A 23,034-nucleotide genomic window follows, 5' to 3' on the forward strand; every position below is an offset into this window, starting at 1 on the left:
ACTGTGACTATAGGGCCTGATTCACTACCATACACAACTGCGATTACGCACGCAATCGGCCAATTGTTGCGTACTACGCATGCGTATGCATAGCAGTGCACGTGCGTGTACTAGCCATTGCGTTCGGGACTGCGATCTCATTTACTACGCAGACCTATCGCAGAGTGATTGACAGGAAATGCCATTTGTGGGAGGTGATGGGGGGGTGGTCGGGCGAACGTAGGCATGCCAGTGCCTTTCAACACCATTGCAGGGGCGTGCATAAATTATCCACTGCGATACCATACGCAGCCTGAGGCCTAATAGCATGTGTGGTTGTCAGCAATTTCTGAGTAAGGTCAGAGGTTGTGCAAGTGTGCGTGAGGCTGCGATGGTACTCAATGGTAACGATGGTTTTGCAGTCTTGCTAAACACTAAGGATGTGTGGTAAGTAAAGTGGGCGTTCTTATGTTATGCTGTGAGAGCATTGCGATTGCAATGGATTAGCATACTATCGCAGTTGAACTGCGTGCATAATCGCTATTGCATACGCAGTTGTGTACGCTAGTGAATCAGGCCCATAACCAGCAACTCAGGGACTTACACAGCTGACACAATCAGAACTCCCACAGATAACACTTAGGAATCATATAGATATTATTTCAAAGAACTTGATTAATATCTAGACATTGAAATAACAACAGCACTATTTGAAATTGTGCAAAACTGAGGCACTTGTTATACTGGAGACAAGATATATGTAGACAAAGACGTTCGGTAATGACAAACTTGGGTGCACTGTAGGTATAGTGTTGTATGCTTACCTTAGTCAGGTGCAGTTTCCCCCCAGAGCTGCGTGTACAGATCAGTAAGTGTTTGGAGAATAAGAAGCACTGACGCTCTCCTTCCTTCCGCAGGGAAAGGGAGCCGAGCCGCCCTCTTGTCACCCTGCTCTTCTCCGACATTGGCACCTGAATCAAGCAGCCTGAAGACATTACAAGTAAACCAGTCATTTCCCAGTCCGAAGTCTGAATGTAAGAACTGTAGTCACCACTAAAATCTATTCGGAACTGTTATAAATGGGAGAGATGGGAACATCTGCAGCAGAGGCTAAATGCCAAGGAATATATTTTTGGTTGGCTGAGTGTTGGATCAAACCACTAATATACTTGATTTGTTATTTATAAAGATTCCATGGGGGGAATTCAATTAGGCGCAGGGTTTGCTTTTAGGCACGGAACTATTCAATTAATTGGCGTTAACATGCGCTAACACATAGATTCTGCGCAAAGTGTTGGAATCTAGGGGTTTTCCCGTGAGTTAAAACTTTAATGCAGATTTTTCCTCGCAGCTCCTGAGGCTGTGAGGGAAAATCTACCCTCTGGGGCTTAGCGTTCCCACAGCACAGTGGTCAATTAGCAGAGTGGTCAATTAGCTGCGGGGTAAACCCCATGCCTAATTGAATCCCCCCCCCATATGTTCTTTTATACAGTCTTTAAAGGAGTCAAATCACGTGATTCAGACTTATGCAGACTTATGTGAAGAACGGATCCTGTGAGATAATTCTCAGTGTCCCTAATCCTGATAGGGGCACTGAGATTGACATTCTGCGGCCGATTGGGGGCGGCGATTCTGAACATTTTATAAAACGAGGTTGCGTCACTCCAGTTTTGTAGGCGTACTAAGGGCAGAGATTACGTCTTCACACGCAGATTTCCTGGCCCCAGCTAAGCAGTTCCAGCAGTCAGTCTGAATAAGCTTAGGTAGTCGCAATGATTATCCGATGCTGAATCTTCGGACGCAGCACTCGGATCTGCGATGCCGGCAGGAGGTGTCTTTTGTCCTCAGGTGCCTCCGCAGCATTAGCAAATTTGCAAACAGTAGCGATGTGCATAGCGTAAACTCTGAATCAAGCCCTAGGTCTTGTTGTTTAACCCAACTTGGCTGTTTATGGTTATTGGAACTCCTGATAGTGAGTGACCCAGACACCGCTCTGTCCTCAACCATGTGTAACACAACTCTACAGCTCCCTAAAGGAACAGACTAGATTTGATCTAATTGTTATTGTATTGTGTCATGGTGTCTCTCAATGGGCCAGGGGGCGCTGGTGGAACTACTGTGCTAAGCAATCGAAAAACCCGTTATGTAGGGTTACAATCCACAGCAGATTACCAGTGAAGCCTTTCAAAGTGGAATAGTCATTAGATTAGGGTTTTAACTATTGAATTTTTCACTTAGCTACGGAGCAAAGAACTGTAAATGACGACTAATGACATACATGTCAATATCAGTTCCCCAGATGATATACCTTGCCGCACAAAGGTCTGACTGGTATCCAGCAATATCTCACAGCCCTCAACTATCATCCTCTCAATGGACAAATTTTTGCGGATATTCTCTGTCTCGCTGACTTCGTCGTGCATTATCCTAAAGGAGAGAAACATGAACAGATTTATGTGGGGTAGATACTTCTCTGTACGCTGGTATATTGGAGAGTGCAGGTTTATACCCGTGTATGGTGTTCATTCTCACCTTGACAATTCTTCCAGTTTGGATTTGGCATATTCTAGGCTGTTGCGTTCTACGTGTTCATGAGGTGTGTGAGCCAGCAGCTCGTGCAGAGTAAGGATGTAACGTGGGATCTAAAAGATGAAGAAAAAATAAAATCACAAAATAATCTACACTTCTAGTTCTCAAAGATACTCCTGTTGCTGAGGTACGTAAATGTATTCACTATAAAAGCATGGTATTTTGAATGCATGTAGTACTTTCATACAGCCAGTAGATGTCAGCCTTGTAATAGTCTTTTATGCTCTTTAAATAGCAGTTTGCTTTCAAATAGCCTGAATTACAGATAATGTAATTGAAACCTTGCTCTGCCCTGTAATTTTAAGCTATAACTTAAATCAGCCACCTGAGCAATATCTTTTATAAAACGCCTCCTACGGTACGGTTTTGACCATCTGCCAAGTTTATGGAATAATACAGCACTACGGTTTCAATGTGTGCTAATAATATTGGCTATAAGTCAGGAACTAGAATATACGCAAGTGCACAGTACATTACATTTTGTTTAATACGTGGAAATAGCCGCTTGTGTCGTAACAAGAAACATGCCCATGTTCTGTTTGTTTGGTTTTGCACCTGAATAAACTTTCTGTCTCACCATCTGCAGATCCTGCTGGAAATGAGCTTGGTGCAAAGAGTGAAAACCTCATTTCAAATTCCAGCGTATTCATTCATTAGTTTCACTGTTCCAGTTTTCTACTAAAATACTCCTCAGTAAAGCCTGATATATATATATATATTTATATATATATATATATATATATATATATCTATGTAAATAGAATAGGAAAGTGCTCCATGGTGCAGATAAAACACTTTTAATATCACATAAATTTGCTTAAAGCACTCGTCAACAATATACTGCCGCTTGTACCATATAAAAAACAGTGTGGGCTGGTTACCACGTGGTATAAAGATAAATACTCCACCGCACTATCTCCAGACACCATCCACGTCCGAATGTGTAAGGACTGGGACGCCCACTGTCAGCACCCGTCTTTAGGCGCACCATCGGTTGCACCATCAAAATGTGCACCAGCCCTATGGCAGGTGCAGATCATCCATCTGTATATGGCCTCCTATGTGAACAGTTCTAAATCTATGGACGCGATTTCATTCAAAGCGATGCTGAATAGAGCCGGGAGGGAGCTCCCGGAGCTATTCAATTCAGCGTGCTGTTTGCCGGCTTAGCAAGGTGCTAAAAGCCTTGCGGCCGGCACTTTAGTCAGAGAATGCTGGTTCACGGGACTTCACCCAGGTGAAGTGGCGAGAACCGACATTCTCCAACTTAACAGCGTGCTGAATTGAATATCTCCCTCCCGGGGCTATTTAGCATCGCTTTGAATTGAATCATGGCCAATGAACGTAACCACTATTTGTGACACGCCTGCAACATCTCTGTGCATCTGTTTAGCCACCCTCCCTGTTACCTCCCAGTAACCGTCCAGTCACGCCCCATACAATTCTGCCACCGTGCATCTAAATTTTAACTGCAACGCTGTAGGAACAAAATCAGGAAGCATGCACGGCGCAACTCAGGCACATGCGCAAACAAAAAACATTGCTCCATTGCATCCGACATCGCCACTGCGCCCTACTCAAAATCAGGCCCTCATTTTACTCTCAGTGGGATGCCTTTTGCATCCAGGGCCCGGATTTCAACACTTCCATGGATGTGCTTGGGGGCGTAAAAGAAGGTGAATGGGTGCTCCCAGCCTAAGTCCACGCTCCTCTCTTCCATCCACTCCTTTTACTTTACACATTGTTAATCAGTGAGCCATTCCTAAATTTAGGAAAAAACATTAAATATGCATTTTAGTGACAGTTCCACTTTTGTGTCTCATAGTGACCTGGAACATAGGGTAGGTGAGGAACGTTTCCAGAGTTCTCTCCTCACAGTCCGGTTTGGCTTCGTATTGTTTCAATAGTTTGTCAAAGTCTCGGTTCTGTTTGCAGTGAGCCAGGATCTGCAGACTGTACTGATGGTTCCGCACAAATTCTTGGTAAATGTTTAGCATTGGCAAAAGAATGTCAAATAGATCCGCTGAAGACAGAGAGTGAGAGAGACAGAGATACACGTTGATATGCATTGTAACAGATTTAGGAGTATGATGTCTGACAAATGGTGATAGGCATACCAACACACATGGAACAAAGCAATGGACAACACTTTCTCACCCAACACCAACGTGGGCCAGCTGGAGATTCGCGCTTTCAGACCCTGATAAAAGATCTGGTGTAAAAACATGATGGTTTCACTGTAAAAAAAAAACACATCATGTAAAAGACATCAGAACAAACGTAAAAATAAAAAGATGATACTTTGATTAAAGCATTAATCACGCACATGGTTTCCACTAATGCCGTGGTAAACAAAATGATATACCATTCTTGGCGGTCAGTTAGAAGTATCCAGTGAAAACATGAACCCATTGAGGTAATGTTGTTAGTCCAAAAAGTTAGACATGGAAATAAAAGTATAGGTGCCATGGTAAGACAAACCTCCAAATTTGTCCAGCTTTGAATAGGACACATATTAGCACACCCTATTAGAAAGGAACTCTCCCTAGGAGGACCTATAGACTGGACTCTGGGCCTAATTCAGAGACGTACGCTAATGCCATCACAATTGCATATTCTCCCACAGATCGTAGTTGCTAAAAAAGCTCTATAAAGCACAGCCGAGCATAGGGACACCCACTTCTGCCTTCTCATATATGCAGAAGCGTCACCGGCTCTGATGACATCCAGTGAGCACTCTGGATAACCCCCGCACGCCACAGACGAACCCGGTCAAAAAAGAGGTGTGGCTTAAGTAAAGGCCTTGCGGGGGATCCCGATAACATCACTCTGGCGGCAGCACAGCATCGCTGGTGATGTTGGGCTGCCCCCGGAGACTTGGCAGCCTGCACTGTTGTCTCCTCTTCTATGACAGGAGCCAGGTGTTGCATGAGAATGTCACATTGCAGCACCCGGCTCCTGTCACTGCAGAGGAGCCGGCGTTTTGGTGTCACGCCCTCTGAGGGCGACACGCGGGTGCTGCCCACACACCCCGCACCACCCTCATGACGCCACTGCATATTCGTCCGATGATGTACAACAGCGTAAGCATCGGTAACATCGATGCAGATCGAGCAGCCACGCAGCATATGCGGCAAGTCTGACCAACCGCAAACACCGCAGCTCTCCTGACACGCAGAGGGCTCTCATGCTGCGTAGGAGATCGCAATGGATAATTTGTGCACGCCCAAAAAATGGCGTTTAAATAGTCAGACGCGCCTACGTTTCCTTAACCACGTCCTGTTATCTCCCCCAAATGCTGACTACCTATTACTCACTTTGCAAATGGATCCTCTGTACTGTTGGAATCGCAGAGTAATCGCTGGGTGTGCGCAGTGCGGCTGACATGCAAGCGCAGTGGCAAACAATCATGGGTTATGGGTCTTATTCTGAGCCGTGTCCAAATACATGCATCTAGTGATTCTTAGCAAAATGTACATGCGCTGTTGCAGACATTTGCATCTTTGCATATCTCTGGGTTACTCTGATCTGTATGGCACTCGGACGGTTACCTCCAACCGTGAAATTACCATTTCTGGGCCTCAACCGGACGTAAGCCAGGAAAAGAACTGTCTCCTGATACTGTAGCAGGCATGTAGCCAGAGTTACACGGTTACACCACCATATTCTGAGTCATGCGTATGCCAAGGAGACGCCTATTTCAGTCAATCAGTAGGCGCGGGTGGCGATGACATCGATGACTGCTGCTCTCACTTGCGGAATAAATGGGCAGTGTGATACACGTATAGTGACATTAGCAATCGACTTGCAATCCATTCATATTTGGAATGCGGCTGCATTCGGACCTGAGTGCGACTCTGTATGAGACCTTATAGGCATTTATATTATTATAACTGCTTTTTTAAATTTATAATTCCGGCCAATTCACTTAAAAAAAACCCCCTACATTTTCCAAATTAAATCTATTATAACATAAAGTGTATTGTTATTTTACTACAAAAGCTTGACTGTATATGCCTGTGATTGTACCCTGGTCAGGCAGCCCATATAGTATAACCCACATATCTATATATCTCTTTTCCTATATGTATTTATGTAGTTCCCCCCTCCAACATCCCGAGTTCGATACACTGAGGCAGGTTGAATGTCTACCTATTGAGGAAGATGCTGCTAACATCATCATGAGTGATCGGTGGCTTCTTGGAGCTGGCCGCCATGCGCAGAGGACGCAGGAAGTTGTTGACCAAAATATGCAATTGCTGCACATACTCTGCCTCTGCTTCCAGCATACTAAACACCACCTGGTTCCTCTTCCGCATGCTGTCAGCGTGCGGAGACCTTGAGTAGTCCTGGATTATGCTCTTCCACTTCCGCCGGCACAGCCAGCCCCGTAGGAAACTCTGCACCTGAGGACAGGACACAGAGGGAGCAGTAACAATAGAGGCAATGTGTCAGGTCATGTCAAGTGATCAGTTATGGGAACAATCCATAGTAGGGAACCGGCAGATTTTTATTTACCTTCTTTATTTTCTTTATGTCAGTGTCTTCAGTGGAAGCAGAGCTCGGTGTGGACTGAATGCGCTCATTATCCTTCAGTAAGGACGCAATCTAGGGAAAGCAATAAGGCAAGTATACATGACAGAAGGCTCTCACACTATTGGTTCTGTTAATATATGACAATGGAACATGGAGATTATAATTTCTACATATATTTTTTTTTTTTCAAGAAAAACCTTCAGTCTCCTCTGTTGCATAAGTGGTTGTAAATTGAAAAACGCAAGGGCAAACCTTAATAACACTTTTTTGCAATTCTACAAGTAAATTAATCTAGCAATAATAATGAAAAAAAATATCAACAACCAACCTGGTTCAGTCACACACAGTAAGAGGATGTATGATGGGCATTGCAGGGCTGTTACTAGTGACCAGCTTACACCGATGGGCAACAGGAGGCCCAAGGACCTACATGAGCGATACCTCAAGTTTTTCAGGGATGTGGCATCTGCTCTGACTCTTACTAAGTAAGTCTACGCTTCATCCGCTCCCCATGTTATTAATCTCATAACTGTATGTTGTGACCACACACTGCAGGAGATGGGTGCTTACCACTGTGCAGAGGGGATAGAGAGAAATAATGCAGTATAGGAAGGTAGAGGACGAGGTGGGTGGGTATAACTACTTGTTAATGAGATTGGAGGTAATGTGCGGACCCTCTATAGACTAGAAGGAAGTAAATGTGGCCCCTGAATGGTATTATAATGCCCAACAGCGGACAAGGATCTACAGATTTACAGGTTTGAAAGCACAATCATAGGTATATGCTCTATTCTGAGCTGCATAAAGATATCTTTTATTTACATGGCGCCACAAAATACTGCAGTGCTGTACGTGGTGTAACAAAGCTTAGTACATCAAGTGCAGTGGTAAAACATGCAAAATACAGAGGTATGAAAGGCAAGATGCTACACATTCAAGAAGTATAAGTGCAATAATACTGTAACATATTAAGCATAATACAAAGAGTGTAATAAGCAAGGTACAGAATAAACAAAGTTTAAAGGCATAATACAAGGACTCACAGGTGGATGACTTCCTCTCCACTCGGGACTCTATTGCTGGACAGGTAAATGGCATCCTACCCTGCACTACCTAGCGTATCAGGGTGGACTGTCACTGTCTAGAAAAGCTTGATATCTCCCTCTGCTTCCTTCAAACCGATGCCTAACTGCTTTCTCTCTCATTTCTCCTTCTCTTGGCGGAATTCAATTGTTTTCGCGGCCCGCATCTCCCGTCTAAAGTGATAGGAGATCGCGGGCCGCTATTCAATTGTGCCAGCTTTTCACGCTGATCGCACCCAAAGTGGTCGGGTTTAGCCACGTAAATCGGCTAAACCCGACCAAAGTGCTGGGCGCGATCGCGAAAAGTGATGTTTGGGCGCCCAAACATGTCATTTTTCGCACATTTCAGCTCTCATCCCCCAGGGGCTGCGAGCTGAAATGTAGCGCTTGGCAGCTGATCGCACCCGACAGGAGCAAGAATAGAATAGCTCCGTCGGGCGCGATAGGTGATGAAAACAATTGAATTCCGCCCTCTGTGTCATACAAAATAAGAAACAGTAGAAACGGGCCAGTTTATATGCACATCGGCTCTATCATCTCCTATTCTCTCCCTATGTACATAGCAGGCATTGTTGAAACTTTGAACTGAATGGCTATCAATGTTGCAACAAGTATATTCTGTGGGCATATGCATGACCGATAAACAAAACTAATAGTTTTTTATATGCATATATTGCATCGGTCATACTCTGCGGACGTATGAATGTTTGGAAACAAATAAGATCAAATGTTTCTGAATAAGGTGGATTACCAGTAAGGAGGTTTCTGTGATACCATTGCAACTGCTTGGTCTTGCAGGTATGTGAATGTTTGCACACAAGCATTCTGTTGCATAAGAATTGTGTATAAGACCATACGCAGATATATCTGTCCATCGGCAGGGGTGTACGGGCAGTCTGCAGACCGCCCGTACACACACAGCAGCAGGTGCGGGGAGGGGGGCAGGACCCAGCCGACAGGACACGCCCCCGTTGCAGCATGCAGATGATGGTTGTTCAGTGTGTATGAACGACCATCATCTGCAGATATATTGCTTATGGGTGTATCCACCATTAGTAAATAGACCCCTGAGGACTTTGTAGGTGAGGAGTTTGATTTGTTCTTTGCAGGGAGTGGGGAGTCTTTGTACAGATTGGCAGGGTGGGGAAGCAGAAGTGAAGCATCTCAAGGGCACAATCAGTCTCAACCTGGCAATGAGGATGGATTAAAGTGGAAAGAGAGAGATCACAGTGAGGCCAGAAAAAGAGAAACAGTGAAAAATATTAAATCCTGATGGTGTTTCTAAGCTGGAAGCTGCAGGCTCTGAGAGGTGTTGGTAAATGTAAGTGAATGGGTGACACCTGGGCAGCAGAAATGAATAAGACAGCAGAACAAGGCTTTGTGCATGGTGACAGAGGTGTGAAGGGGTTGGAGACTCTAATATAAGGGATTATTATTATTATCCTTTATTTATATGGCGCCACAAAGGTTCCGCAGCGCCTTACACAGTACATAAATGAGCACACAAGAAAAACAGTTAATAGTAATACAAAACAATGTAGGACAAGGACATGGTTTATAAACATAGCTGCAGCAGGACATGAGCAACCAGGTGTTAGGTGTCATTGTGGGGAGTTAGGAGTAAATTATACTATAAGTAGGGGGAGGAGAAGCACGTGAGGGACGAGGGCCCTGCTCGTGAGAGCTAACATTCTAAAGGGATGGACTATAAGCTCAATGTTAAACATGCTGAGCTTTAGCTTTACCTATATATATATTTACATAAAGTATTAAAAGTCGAATAGAGACTGTAATATAAACATCACATCATCACAACTATAAAATATAGGTATTTTAAAGTGAAATTTCCTCTTGCAGCTTCCACAGCCTCTTTTACAGTGACTGTTATGAATGAGAATAATATGAACATTAAAAAGTAGAAGGTTCTGGACTTGAGGTGGGATCTGATTGGCTGGAAAGAGCTGCACAGTTCTCTGGGATGCAAAAGGTTAATAGTCTGTTAAGGAGAAAAGCACAAAATCTTACATAAATATTTCATAAATATTCAGAGTTTCAGCTTTTTATATTAAACAATTCTCATTAACACATCAAAGTGTAAGCAGCTGTGACACAGACATTACATCCCAATGACACCATGTCCTCCTATTTATGCCTGCACAAAGGGAGCACAACATGAAATGTATACAGCACTTGCCGTAATAACACGAGATACAAAAGAGACTAAACTGCACATAAACTGTATGCAGTATACATGACATGCAGACTATCTGCAGTAAGCAAAACAGGCAGCCGGGGTACAAGGAGACTGAGCACATCTAGTTCCTATCCTGCTCCAGGAGAACACATATTAGGCCAATCAGAGGGAAGGGTGGAGGTAACAGCATAGCAACAAATCACACATTTCTATTCATTCTCTTTGTTGTACTAGATTGTCTGAGTGGTTGCTAAGGGTAACTACATTTTTGCACAGTTACCAGTGCACCAGATTTCCCCAATGTCCCACCATGGTGTTTCTTGCATTGGATGAAACAGGACTGGTGGATGGCACTAACCAGAAATGCAAATTCCCTGCCTATTGTAACTTGTCGTTTATATTTCTGGTTATTATAATGACGTTTATGTAAATGCTAATGGCGACAACTACTGTCCTGTACGTGTATAGTATAATAGGAGACACGTGTATGTGTGCTGTATGATAGAAGACAGGAAGCTGAAAACTGACAGTTGATGGGATGTTGTTGCAGTATAAGAAGCAGCTTGTAAAATTTATTCCACGATCAAAAAATCTTTTGTTTCAACACATTAAACACCGGGCAAAAGCAGGGTTTAAAAAACTGGTGCTTTAAATCTCATGGTTACATTGCCAAAATCTCGACACTTGCTGCAACTCACAAGCTGCCACATTTGGCGTGATGTCTTGATATGCGATACTTGTATATCTGTGTCCGGATGAGACTTTATACAAAGCAAAACGGAACTTGGCGTGAAAAAAAGCAGCTCAGTCGCACACAGATATACAAGTGTCGCATATGAAATGAATCCGTGCAGTCCTGTGAAGCTGTCACATCCAATCACAATTAAGACGCATTTTCGGGCCAACAACATACAAATTAAAACGCACAGCGCAAGCCAAGTCACAGGAGACGTGGCGCACCCAGAAGGGATGCTTGGTGCGACTGCAGCAACAGTGTATGAGGTCACATCTACACATCTGTATGTTAGCTTAACACACTGGTCCACAACAGCATACACCCAATTGTGAAAATACAAATAAAACAATTTTATGATCATTTGTGTTAAGACCGTGGGTCCATTTGTGCACAATATACTAGAGGTCATTTATAAATTGCACCCAAAGCCTGTCACAAAACGCCTTCATTTTCCCAGTGCACATCGGGTGCCCCTATTCTCCACACTCAGGAGAAACCTTTGCAAAAGGGCACTGTACCTCCATGTGCAGAGAGCCGAAGTAATCAACAGGAAGGGCACAGAATCCAACCCTTAGTACCACTCCTATGAATTAAAGATACTTGTTCATGTTTATTAGAAAACGTACATCTCCGATGGTTAGGGGTCTGAGCCTGCGCAGGACCCGTTCTGCGTTTATGCTAAGCGGGGCCTGTGATTACGCTCGCAGACACCCCTCCCCCCCAAGTCTTTAGGGGCTGGAGAGGGGGCGTGGCTGGTCACCGTTCCCGGAAATGGGGGCAGGTCGCCCCCTTTTTCCAGGAGCAACGAGGCCAGGATCTGCGTCGGCGGACGCGGATTCCAGGCCTCTGAAGAGACCAGCACCCGGTCAGGCTGCAGGAAGCTTCAGCTCCCGCAGCCTGACCGAAGGAGCAACAATCGTGACCATCTGACACCTCCTTCTGCATTTGACGATGTGCTGAAAGATATTGTGAAAGATATTGGTGAAAGCTATTGGGTGTACACACTGAACGATATCGTTAACGATATCGTTCAGTGACGTCATCCTGCCACATCCCTGAACAGACACTTTCTGACGATGTCGTCAGATTGGCCTGTATGTTTGCACGACAGCAAACATTGTTAACGACCCGCGAGAGAGCGCATCGTTTGGTGCATACACACTGGACGATATGAACGCTATATTGTTGAACGATATCGTTATCGTTCACTTTTATCGTCTAGTGTGTATGCCTTATTAGGGTATTAGGGTTAGGGGTTTGTTGGAGTCGGAGATCAAGGCTGTTTGGGTATTAATGCTAGGGTATTAGAGATAGGGAGTTAGGGTAGGATCTTATCTGCCGTCAAATTCTATGTTTCTATCTAACCTAATCTACAATTCACCAAGAGTACCTTTACTTGGCTCAACCCCACTGGACTCTCCCATCCCCTATTTCTCCTGTGCAAACTGATGTACATACTCATCTAAAACTATATTCGTGCTGCACAGCATCAATCTTGCAATTTGTAAATGGCCTCAATGCATAACTGACGCAGCAAATAAAGTTCCGTCCTGCATACTATGGCTAATACACATATATTGCACTAGAGGGCACCCTACTTATTTTACTGTAGGAACAGGACAACTTTCATTTAATTATCAGTTAGTGTTTAGGTCAAAACGGAAGCCAATTGTTCTGTTTCTGATTACTATCTGTTAATGCTGTCCCCCATGTGCCTACTGGGGCCAGCAGCCATTTTGAGGATTGAGCCAACAAAAATGAATATGTGCCCTATTAAAACAACAGGAACCGGTGACACCACTGAGGCACAACTCCTTCAGCGTTATCACTGGTTCCTTGTTAACTGATCAGAAACATTCTCTGAATGGCAGTCTACATTGTGTGTAGCCAGCAAGTGCACTTTAAGTATAGTGTATGAGATTATTTAAATGTCTTACTAATAAGGGATATCAAATATTAATAATGTGGATCTGTTATTGTTGGATCTTCCATTTATTAGAAGGGTCTCACCTCAGATTTCAGACGCTCCACCTCGACCTCTCCATCCTCTATCTGTTGTCTCAGCTGTTTTGCAACCTTCTTCTCAGTTTCCACAATCTGCAGCAAATGCAGGTACTTCTGCATGAGAGCCTCATGCTCGGTCACCAGAGTCTTGTAACTGAGACAGTAAAAACAGGCTCAGATAAAACAGTGAAAGAACACCATGGAAGTGAATGAAGAAAACAATTACCACCACTAGCAGATGCACTATGCCAATGTAACTGCGAGTAACGTTTGCTGACAGGTTATGGCACTTTTCCAGACAGCTGTTCCAAGTGATACTTCCCATATAAAACAATAGGGGCCCTCTAGAACTGGGGGGTGCCCCAGTTTACAAACAACGAGAATTTCATTATATCAGAAATTCATCTGTGTTCTAGATCAGTGACTCTCGAGCAGTTAGCACATTAATGCATTAAAGAGATGTCAGTGTCACATAAGCGGTCTCAAGAATGGGATGGAATGTAATAAGATAACGGGTGAACAAATACAGTTTTTGATTTTTATGAAAACAATGACATTGTATTTTAAATATGTTTATATTTTTTTACCAGTTACAGTCAGGTGCATAAATATTGGGACATTGACAGAATTTTCATATTTTGGCCTCTATTTACCACCACAATGGCTTTGAAATGAAACAAACAAGATGTGCTTTACCTGTAGACTTTCAGATTTAATTTGAGGGTATTTACATCCAAATAAGGTGAATGGTGTAGGAATTACAACGGTTTCTATATGTGCCTCCCACTTTTTAAGGGGCCAAAAGTAATGGGACAAACTAAACAATCCTAAATCTAAATTTCACTTTTTAATACTTTGTTGCAAATCCTTTGCAGGCAATTACAGCCTGAAGCCTGGAACGCATAAACATCACCAGACGCTGGGTTTCATCCCTGGTGATGCTCTGCCAGGCCTCTACTGCAAATGTCATCAGTTCCTGCTTGTTCTTGGGGCATTTTCCCTTCAGTTTTGTCTTCATCAAGTGAAATGCATGCTCAATCGGATTCAGGTCAGGGGATTGACTTGGCCATTGCATAACATTCCACTTTTTAGCCTTATAAAACTCTTTGGTTGCTTTTGCAGTATGCTTCGGGTCATTGTCCATCTGCACTGTGAAGCGCCGTACAATGAGTTCTGAAGCATTTGACTGAATATGAGCATATAATATTGCCCGAAACATTTCAGAATTCATTCTGCTGCTTTTGTCAGCAGTCACATCATCAATAAATACAAGGGAACCAGTTCCATTGGCAGCCATACATGCCCACACCATGACACTACCACCACCATGCTTCACTGATGAGGTGGTATGTTTTGGATCATGAGCAGTTCCTTTCCTTCTCCATACTCTTCTCTTTCCATCACTCTGGTACAAGTTGATCTTTGTCTCATCCGTCCATAGGATGTTGTTCCAGAACTGTAATGGCTTTTTTAGATGTTGTTTGGAAAACTCTACTCTGGTCTTCCTGTTTTTGTGGCTCACCAATGGTTTACATCTTGTGGTGAACCCTCTATATTCACTCTTGTGAAGTCTTCTCTTGATTGTTGACTTTGACACATATACACCTACCTCCTGGAGAGTGTTCTTGAATTGGCCAACTATTGTGAAAGGGTTTTTCTTCACCAGAGAAATAATTCTTCTGTCATCCACCACAGTTGTTTTCCGTGGTCTTCCGGGTCTTTTGGTGTTGCTGAGCTCTCCGGTGCGTTCTTTCTTTTTAAGAATGTTCCAAAAAGTTGATTTGGCCACACCTAATGTTTTTGCTATTTCTCTGATGGGTTTGTTTTGATTTTTCAGCTTAAGGATGGCTTGCTTCACTGATAGTGACAGCTCTTTGGATCTCATATTGAGAGTCGACAGCAACTGATTCTAAATGCAAGTGTCACACCTAGAATCAACTCCAGACCTTTTACCTGCTTAATTGATAATGAAATAACGAGGGAATAGCCCACACCTGTCCATGAAATAGCTTTTGAGTTGATAGTCCCATTACTTTTGGCCCCTTAAAAGGTGGTAGGCACATATAGAAACCGTTGTAATTCCTACACCGTTCACCTGATTTGGATGTAATTACCCTCAAATTAAATCTGAAAGTCTGCAGTTGAAGCACATCTTGTTTGTTTCATTTCAAAGCCATTGTGGTGGTGAATAGAGGCCAAAATATGAAAATTCTGTCAATGTCCCAATATTTATGCACCTGACTGTATGTTATAATACTGTACTTGTGAAAAAAACAAACTAGTGCGAGGAGAGTCAGGACTTTACAAGGGCTTCAAGCCTGTCTCTGAATGAATCCTGAAGCATGCTGGACACTAAGGACGAGACAGCACAGCATTTTTAACGGGGTAGAATATAGGCACAGACAGACAGCAGATCAAGGGACAGCCAATGACAGACACATGCTCAGAAGATAGACAGCGGAAAGCTGTCCATAAGATAGCTAGTTAGAGGATTGGCCTATGGTTGGTCATCGTCTATGATTTTATAAGTAATCTGGCCACTTAGCCAAGTTCTGTATGTCTAAATCACACCCAATTTGGCTGCCAAACACTGGACAGTAATCCTGATCCTTGTCCTACATGTGGCCAGTTAATGAATGATTTATTTAAATCATATACTAGAGGATATTTATAGATATATGGTAAGAGATTGTCATAGCAACAATGTAAAGGATAAACTGCCTTTGCCAAACAGGACAGTATGGGGGTATGGCTTACATATATAAAGCACAAGGAATGTGACCAAATAGCATGCTATGTTCTCATTGGCTATCTATCGGTAGATATCTTTTCAACTAACTACCCAAAATCACAGAGAATGATAATATAAGTGTAAAACAACCTGGTGGCCTTTTGGCGGTGTTGATAACCCAGCACCAGTTTACAAACTGTCCAAAAACATATTCCAAATCATTCTTAATATAAATTTTTTAGGAGGTGAGCTGATTCCACTTCATGAGTTCACCCTGGCTTATCGCACACCAACTGATGGATGTTCCATATTGTGAAATATTGGCGTCATTCAAGCACCAGAACATGAAAAAGGTTTAGCCTTCTGTTATCTCCAGTTCAGGACTTAGACAGTTGTCACGAAAATTAAAAGAAAACAAAACATCAGAACAGTGCAAAATGTTGGAAGATGACAAGCAGACACCATGGTATACAGTATGCTTCGTCTAATGAGAACTTGCAAGTCACACACATTACATTCAGTCATGACCAGTGGACCTGTATTACTGCAGCTGCTGACATGTGCTCCTGGGTGGTGGAATGAAGTTGAAAAATAGGGAGTGGCAACTGAGGATGTGCCTGAAGCATTTATAATTCCTTTACACATGAGTGATCCGAGAATTCATCTCCTTCACTGTCAGCCCTGAAATCTACCCAGATTGCAATAGGGCACCTACTAGAAAAGTGTTAACTCTTTTAGTACTATTAGTGAGGGTGAATGTATTCCAATGGCGAGCATGTACTCATTATATGTGAATTAGTATTACTTTTCCTCTATATTATAAGTCAAGAGATGTTCAGGAGTATATATAAATTTACAAGTGGAAGAGATGACATCAGAAATCACCACTATACATATATTATTTACCTGGATATTATATAATGTAATACACTGTTGTTTCTGATATAAATAAGAATAGCCTGTGTATTTTATAGAAAGAAATCATTGGCTGACAGAACGCAGGGATCAGTGACAGCTTGTGAACTCATACTTTCTTAACATGGGACATATTTTTGGGCAATTATTTACAAGGGGCAAAGGAGAACTTTAGAGGGCTCAGAGGTGCACAACTTTAATAGTTAAAAAAAAATAAGGAGTTTAGACTGTTTATATTGGGGCTAAAAGACATACAGGTTGAGTCTCCCATATCCAAAATGCTTGGGACCAGGGGTATTTTGGATATCATATTTTGGAATAATTGCATACCATATTGAAATGTCTTAGGAATAGGGCCCAAATCTAAACACAGAATACATTTGTGATTCATATACACCTTATTCACACAGCATGAAGGTCATTTTATACAATATTTTCAATAATTTTGTGGTTCAAACAAAGTTTGTGTACATACATGAAATTAATTTATGTTTCATATACACCTTATGCACAAAGCCTATAGGTCATTTTATACTTTATTTTTAATAATTTTGTGCCTTGAACAAAGTTTGTGTACATTGAACCATCAAAAAGCAAAGGTTTCATTTTCTCAGTCATGCTGAAAATATTCTGAATATTTGAATATGGGAGACTCAACCTGTATTACAATTGACCTCATGGTACCTTATAAACAAGCACAATACTAAAAGCAATCTGGACATTAGATTTTTTTTTTACTTTGCTAACTATGTAGCTGATGCAGAACTGCATGCAAGTCCATTTGTGTAGCTATCTTGCGTGTTTTCGCACTGTGCATGTTCCGTAGTCAAGCATACACAACAATGGTAATACAAAGTTGTACACATTGCAGCTGCATCTCCATTTGCAGGTAATATACGTAGTCTATCTTGACTGTACTTTTTTAGTTTATTTTTTTTATTTTATATATACCTACATAAGTTATTGTGGTATTCTGAGAATTCTGTTTATATAAAGAACATTCTATATATTTTATACATATATAACATTTTATTAGGGTCTTTCCTAAAATGCACAATCACTCGTCCATTAAAAGGAAAGTCTAGTGAGGGACATTTCACCTATTTTAGTGTCACACTATCTGTGATTATTGTGGGTTCTATGCTCTAGGATCTCTGATATTATCTGCACTGAAGCCACCAGGAAAAAAACACTTAAAAATAGGTTTCAGCAATCCAGGGGCTCCGCGGGTCCCACTGGGCCCTAGGCAGGAGCCAAGGTTGCGTAATACATGATCCGACTCTGCTTCAAGTACACAAGTTCGAAAAACTTGCAGTGCAGAACTTTGCTAGAGACAAAATGGAATAGACTTGGGGGTTACCCAAGGAGAGCCAATCATGTTATGCCATGCAATCTAAACTGGTTTTGGCATCCTTGCAAAACATCCTGCAGCTGTGCCTGGAGCATTGGTCCTGGTAGCTTGTAAACAGGTAACTGAGATTACAGGGACAAAACCCTCACTGAGAAATGTTCATCTCTAGCTGAGATGCATGCATGGAATAAGAAGAATGGAAGTGACACAGCAACAGATGAAAACCTCCCCCAGTCTTTAAAATGGTGCAGGTGAAACACAGATGATAAACGCTGAAATGGGAACCAAATAGTCCAACAACAAACACATCCTTCTGTAAGCAGGTGAAAAGACCAGCTGTCATATATTCTCTATGTATCTCTACTTGCAGTTCACCAACACCACGCCTAACTCAAATCTACATAACTCTGAAGGTGCTATGGTTCTGCTAAGTGCTGTAGTCATTATTTCCACTGTACAAAACTATATACAGATATAATGTGAAGTATTATCTGGAATGTGAATGAGTGGTGATAACAGGCATTCTATATTGTGTGCAACGAACATGTTGCATGGATAATGTATAAAAAAGAAAACTCTAGAAATTATGAATCCATGCAAGCAATGGGCAGTGTAATGACAAGTCCAAGGAGATATTCAACCCTAGATAGATTGCAGCAAGGACATGTCAGAGGAACTGTTTTGTGATTTTCTGTTTCTGTATCAGTAATACACATACTTCCACTGGGGATGTAGTTAGATTCCCGGCGGACGGGATCCTGGACGTTGGTATACCATAATGCCGATGCCCCGAAGGATATCAGAATACCAGCATCGGCATCCCGACCCTCGCCACCTCGATCGTCAAGAGCTGGGTAAGTATACAACTTAGCCCGGGGATGGGGAGTTAGGATTAGGCACCCCCGGGGGGAAATTAGGGTTAGGCATCCACCGGGAGGGTTAGGTTTAAGCTACAAATAGGGGGGGGGTTAGGGCTAGGCATCGCCCTGGGACAGTTAAGTTTAGGGTGCGGGAAGGGGTGGTTAGGGTTAGGCACCACTAAAAAAGGGTATGGGGGGGGGGAGGGTTAGGTTACTTACGATCCCCAGTCCGCATTATAAGTCTTCTGCCTTCCGGCGTCGGTATGAGTACCGGCGGCCATTCAGCCACCTGTATTTCATACCGATTCCTTCCACTGTGTCTGTTACTATTCATTTTTACATTTCAGTTTCTAGCCATCATTTTCTGTTTGTTTGTTTTTTAGTCAATTGCAACAGATAAAAATAAACAGATACATTTTATTTTTAACCTGTTTTTATCTATTTGGATGGCTGTGGTTACCAGGCCCATGTACAGAAAACTATTTCTGAAGAAGACAACCACAATACTGATCCAAATGGACAGTTGGATATAAAATTTTGTATTTATTGCAAAGTAATTCTCTTACAATTCTCTTCAACAACTACTCACAGCTCAAACACAAGCCACAAAGAACAGAATGTTAAATTATGGGAAACCAATAAAAGAGGTAGATGTATATAGGATAGATTAAATGTATCTAGTAAAAAAAACAAACATCAAAAATTATTTAGAAAACTCATTAATAATGAATAATAAGTAGAAATGAAATAGATTAACACAAATCTAAGTGGTTAAGCAATTTTAATATGGTAAATAATAGATTATAAAATATCCACATGCAAATTGCCTTGGGCATGCTCAGATGATAGCATATATAAATTGCACCTATTAAGCTAGGAATGCGCAATGTTCACAAGAGCTGAGTCGCTGTTATTGTGACAGGTTTAGGTCAGGGGAAGTGCACCTCCCCACAAGAGAACTTCATCTAGTTACTGCATTGGTGAATGATGATAGGACTTTATGAGCTTGACTGCTGGAACTGACACCATATGTAGGTGGCGTTCAGGCCCGGCGACAGGGGGGGACTAAGGGGACACCAGTACCGGGCCCCGAGGGTCATGGGGGCCCCGAGGATTCAAGGAAAGAAAAACAACACCTCTTAATACCTTTTAAAACTGCTGTGCTGCTGTAGATAGCAATCAGCAGCATTACAGCAAAAGTAAAACACCCGTAACACTGTGACTGTGACACGCAGGGGCCGGAGCTGTTCCTCCTCCTGGGCCGCATCCCCGCCTGCACCCAGCTCCATAACTGACAGTAGCTTCCTGTTGCTCTCCATCGGCCTGTTGTTCCCCCGTAGTATGTCTGACAGTCTGTGTGTGTGTGTGTGTGTATATAGGGTAGTGATTGCCTCCGGCCAGTGCGCACATTGAGCTTATAGTCATGTCTGGACCGGAGCAGCCAGCACATAGTAGGATATCTATTTACAGGCAGGATTTTGAATATAGTGACATACAGGTGTAAGATAGTTTGAAGGGATGCGGTCATAATCCCGACCGCGGGGATTCCAGAGTTCAGAATGCCAACACCACAATCCCAACGCTTGTCAGAATACCGACGACGGCAACACGACAGCTAGGATCCCGAAGTTAAGTAATGGGGTTAGGGGGGGTTGAGGCTAGGTACTCGGGGGGGGGGGTTAGGATACCAACCAATGGTATCCTAGGATACCAACCAACAGTATCCTAACCCTGTCGGGATGCCAGCGTCGGGATTCTGACTGCCTGGTTCACGAAGGGAAGGGGGGGGGAAGTTGGGCTTGCCCCAGAGATATCAGTGTACCCCAAGTTTTCTGTTGCCAGCCCTGGTGACATTAGCACTCTCAGCTTCGCTCCTTCCTACTGTAGACCCAGAATGCACACAGGGTTCCGTTCGGATCCCTCCGCCTTCTTGCTGTGCGTATGCGTGTCCTAAATCCACACATGCACGATAACAGTGAATCTTCGCCACTATCAGTCAGCGGTGAAAGTAGTAGTTGTGGGAACTGCTGTACAGTTATGTTTTGGAGCAGCTGTTCTGGCACCAGAGCAATACTAAATTGTTCAGCTGCATTGGCATACAGCTGCGCAACTTGCAACAAGTTGGATATATAATATACATGGGGCCTCTATGAATAGGCCCCTAAATGTTTTTAGTATATATTGAGTGTGCTAATTCTAAACCGTGTGTATGCAACATTTTTCTCTTTGGGTGTCTGACATGCAACATTACAATCCAAAAATAATTGGCCATCACAACATGCACAAACATTTACAAAAGTTAGTGGCTTCCCTGCACTTCATTTATTAAAGTTAGTTTGCTCAATTAGATAGAGAATTTGTAGTCTGAAGACAAATATTTGCTTAAAAATGTTGCACTGAAATTTCAATGTGGATCAGGACTACAGTAACTGTGGCAAAGTTCCCTCATCAGAGGCCCAGGCTTTGATGGATATGCAGGCCATGCTTGGGTTCTCCGGTATGGAAAGCGTCTAATGCGCTGAAAAGGTCTCCTCTGTGAGGGAAGGAGGTGAAGCAGGACAGGAGGTGCAGAGGAGTAATTGTAGTAGGAGAGGGACTAACCCGCGGATGCCACTCAAAACGATGACTGCCATATTTAGCGCTAGTGCCAAGGGTTGCCTATTTAAAAAACCCTTACCCAAAAAACTTTTGCACGATGTAATCCATTAACCCGTCTCCCAAGACCATATTAAGTAAATACAGCCTTTCCAAAAATACAGGTCTATTGCATTGAGGTCCGGTGATGGAGTAAGTGTAGCATGCATTGAGTTACTATAGCACTGTAATTAGTTTATATGGATGCTATAATCTGACTATGCAAATATACAGCATGTGTCTGAATTACAGTAACTGGAACAGAGTCATTTTGCCTTTGTATTTCATGTGCTTCTGGCTTTCAATCTGGCAGCTGTAATTTCAATCAATGTAGCCTGAATTTGTGGATGAATGAAGTAAAGTAGTGCTGTTAGTGTGCTATTAGTGTGTTAGGTATAGACTGGGTGTGCAATGTACCTTGCTCGAGAGATAGCCGTCACCCACTCTTCACAGTCCTTAGAGTCCTCAGTGCGCAGCTCCAGAGGCTTCTGATTCTCATGATTGAAGTTGATGATAAAACAATACTGCCAAAAAAAGCATAGTCAGAGGAATACACATAAGTATACAGACAATATCTATAAGTTACAAGCTCATACTGAACTAAGAAAAATACATGAAACATATGAACTAAGAAAAATACATGAAAACTGTGATACTCTCCCTTCATACTTATGCTGGGTATACAATAGAAGATATGCAGACGATAGGTCGGCCAATCGGTGGATTGGACGACATATCGTCCACATTGTCCAGTGTGTAAAGAATATGTCACTGACGATGCGCGGGAGCGCGCATCGTCAGCGACATCATCAGCGAGGACCATGCTCCCAACATCGACAAGTGTGTATGCACTTGCCGATGCCGGGAACCCCAGCGGGTCCCATTGCACGACAGGTCGGCTGGGTAAGCATTGTTAAATGTGTACCCAGCCTTAGCTTTTTCTTTAATATCTTAAGATGTATATTTTTGCTAACATTGTCTAAGTTGCTTTATTTGGGCAAAGTTGCTCTAATTAAACTCAAAAACTTTAATTTTTCAATTACAGACGGGGTTCCCTCAACTGAATGACATTCTGCATGAAGTCTCTGAAGATTCCAATGGCTATTGGGATAGATGGGGATTTCTGAATTCTGAATTTTGTTCTTTTTGTCAATGGGCAGTACAGTAAGTTACTAACTTTTGGTGGAAGCAGACCAGTCCCAATAAATGCCATTACTAGTTTACTCTCTTTGGGATTTTACCACTGTGATATATAAGAGTTTTCATGTTTTCTATGTGCTTTTACCACTTCAACTTTTGAAGACATTTTGGCATCAACTAAACTGCTGCAGTAAACATTTTGTTTTTCAGTTCATTTTTATAAAGTCAGTAAAAGTGCTCTGGTGTGTGATGTCTCCATTAGCTAATCAAAAGTTATTTCTTT

At 42.6% G+C, this 23,034-nt stretch overlaps 1 protein-coding gene across 1 annotated transcript in view; it reads right to left on the reverse strand.

Moving 5' to 3' along the window:
* RASGRF1 (Ras protein specific guanine nucleotide releasing factor 1) overlaps positions 1-23,034 on the reverse strand; it is an 84,586-nt gene that overhangs the window by 41,906 nt on the left and 19,646 nt on the right. The window contains exons 2-10 of the mRNA XM_088452830.1: positions 22,029-22,135; positions 13,127-13,274; positions 7,087-7,176; positions 6,721-6,974; positions 4,726-4,805; positions 4,398-4,591; positions 2,512-2,621; positions 2,288-2,406; positions 804-964 (exon numbers count right to left, since the gene is read on the reverse strand). Coding sequence (XP_088308956.1) covers positions 804-964; positions 2,288-2,406; positions 2,512-2,621; positions 4,398-4,591; positions 4,726-4,805; positions 6,721-6,974; positions 7,087-7,176; positions 13,127-13,274; positions 22,029-22,135 — 1,263 coding nt within the window. The remainder of the gene's footprint in view (positions 1-803; positions 965-2,287; positions 2,407-2,511; positions 2,622-4,397; positions 4,592-4,725; positions 4,806-6,720; positions 6,975-7,086; positions 7,177-13,126; positions 13,275-22,028; positions 22,136-23,034) is intronic.

The sequence above is a fragment of the Taudactylus pleione genome, unplaced genomic scaffold (assembly GCF_031769625.1).
Source record: "Taudactylus pleione unplaced genomic scaffold, aTauple2 ptg000556l, whole genome shotgun sequence".
Classification (NCBI taxonomy): Eukaryota; Metazoa; Chordata; class Amphibia; order Anura; family Myobatrachidae; genus Taudactylus; species Taudactylus pleione.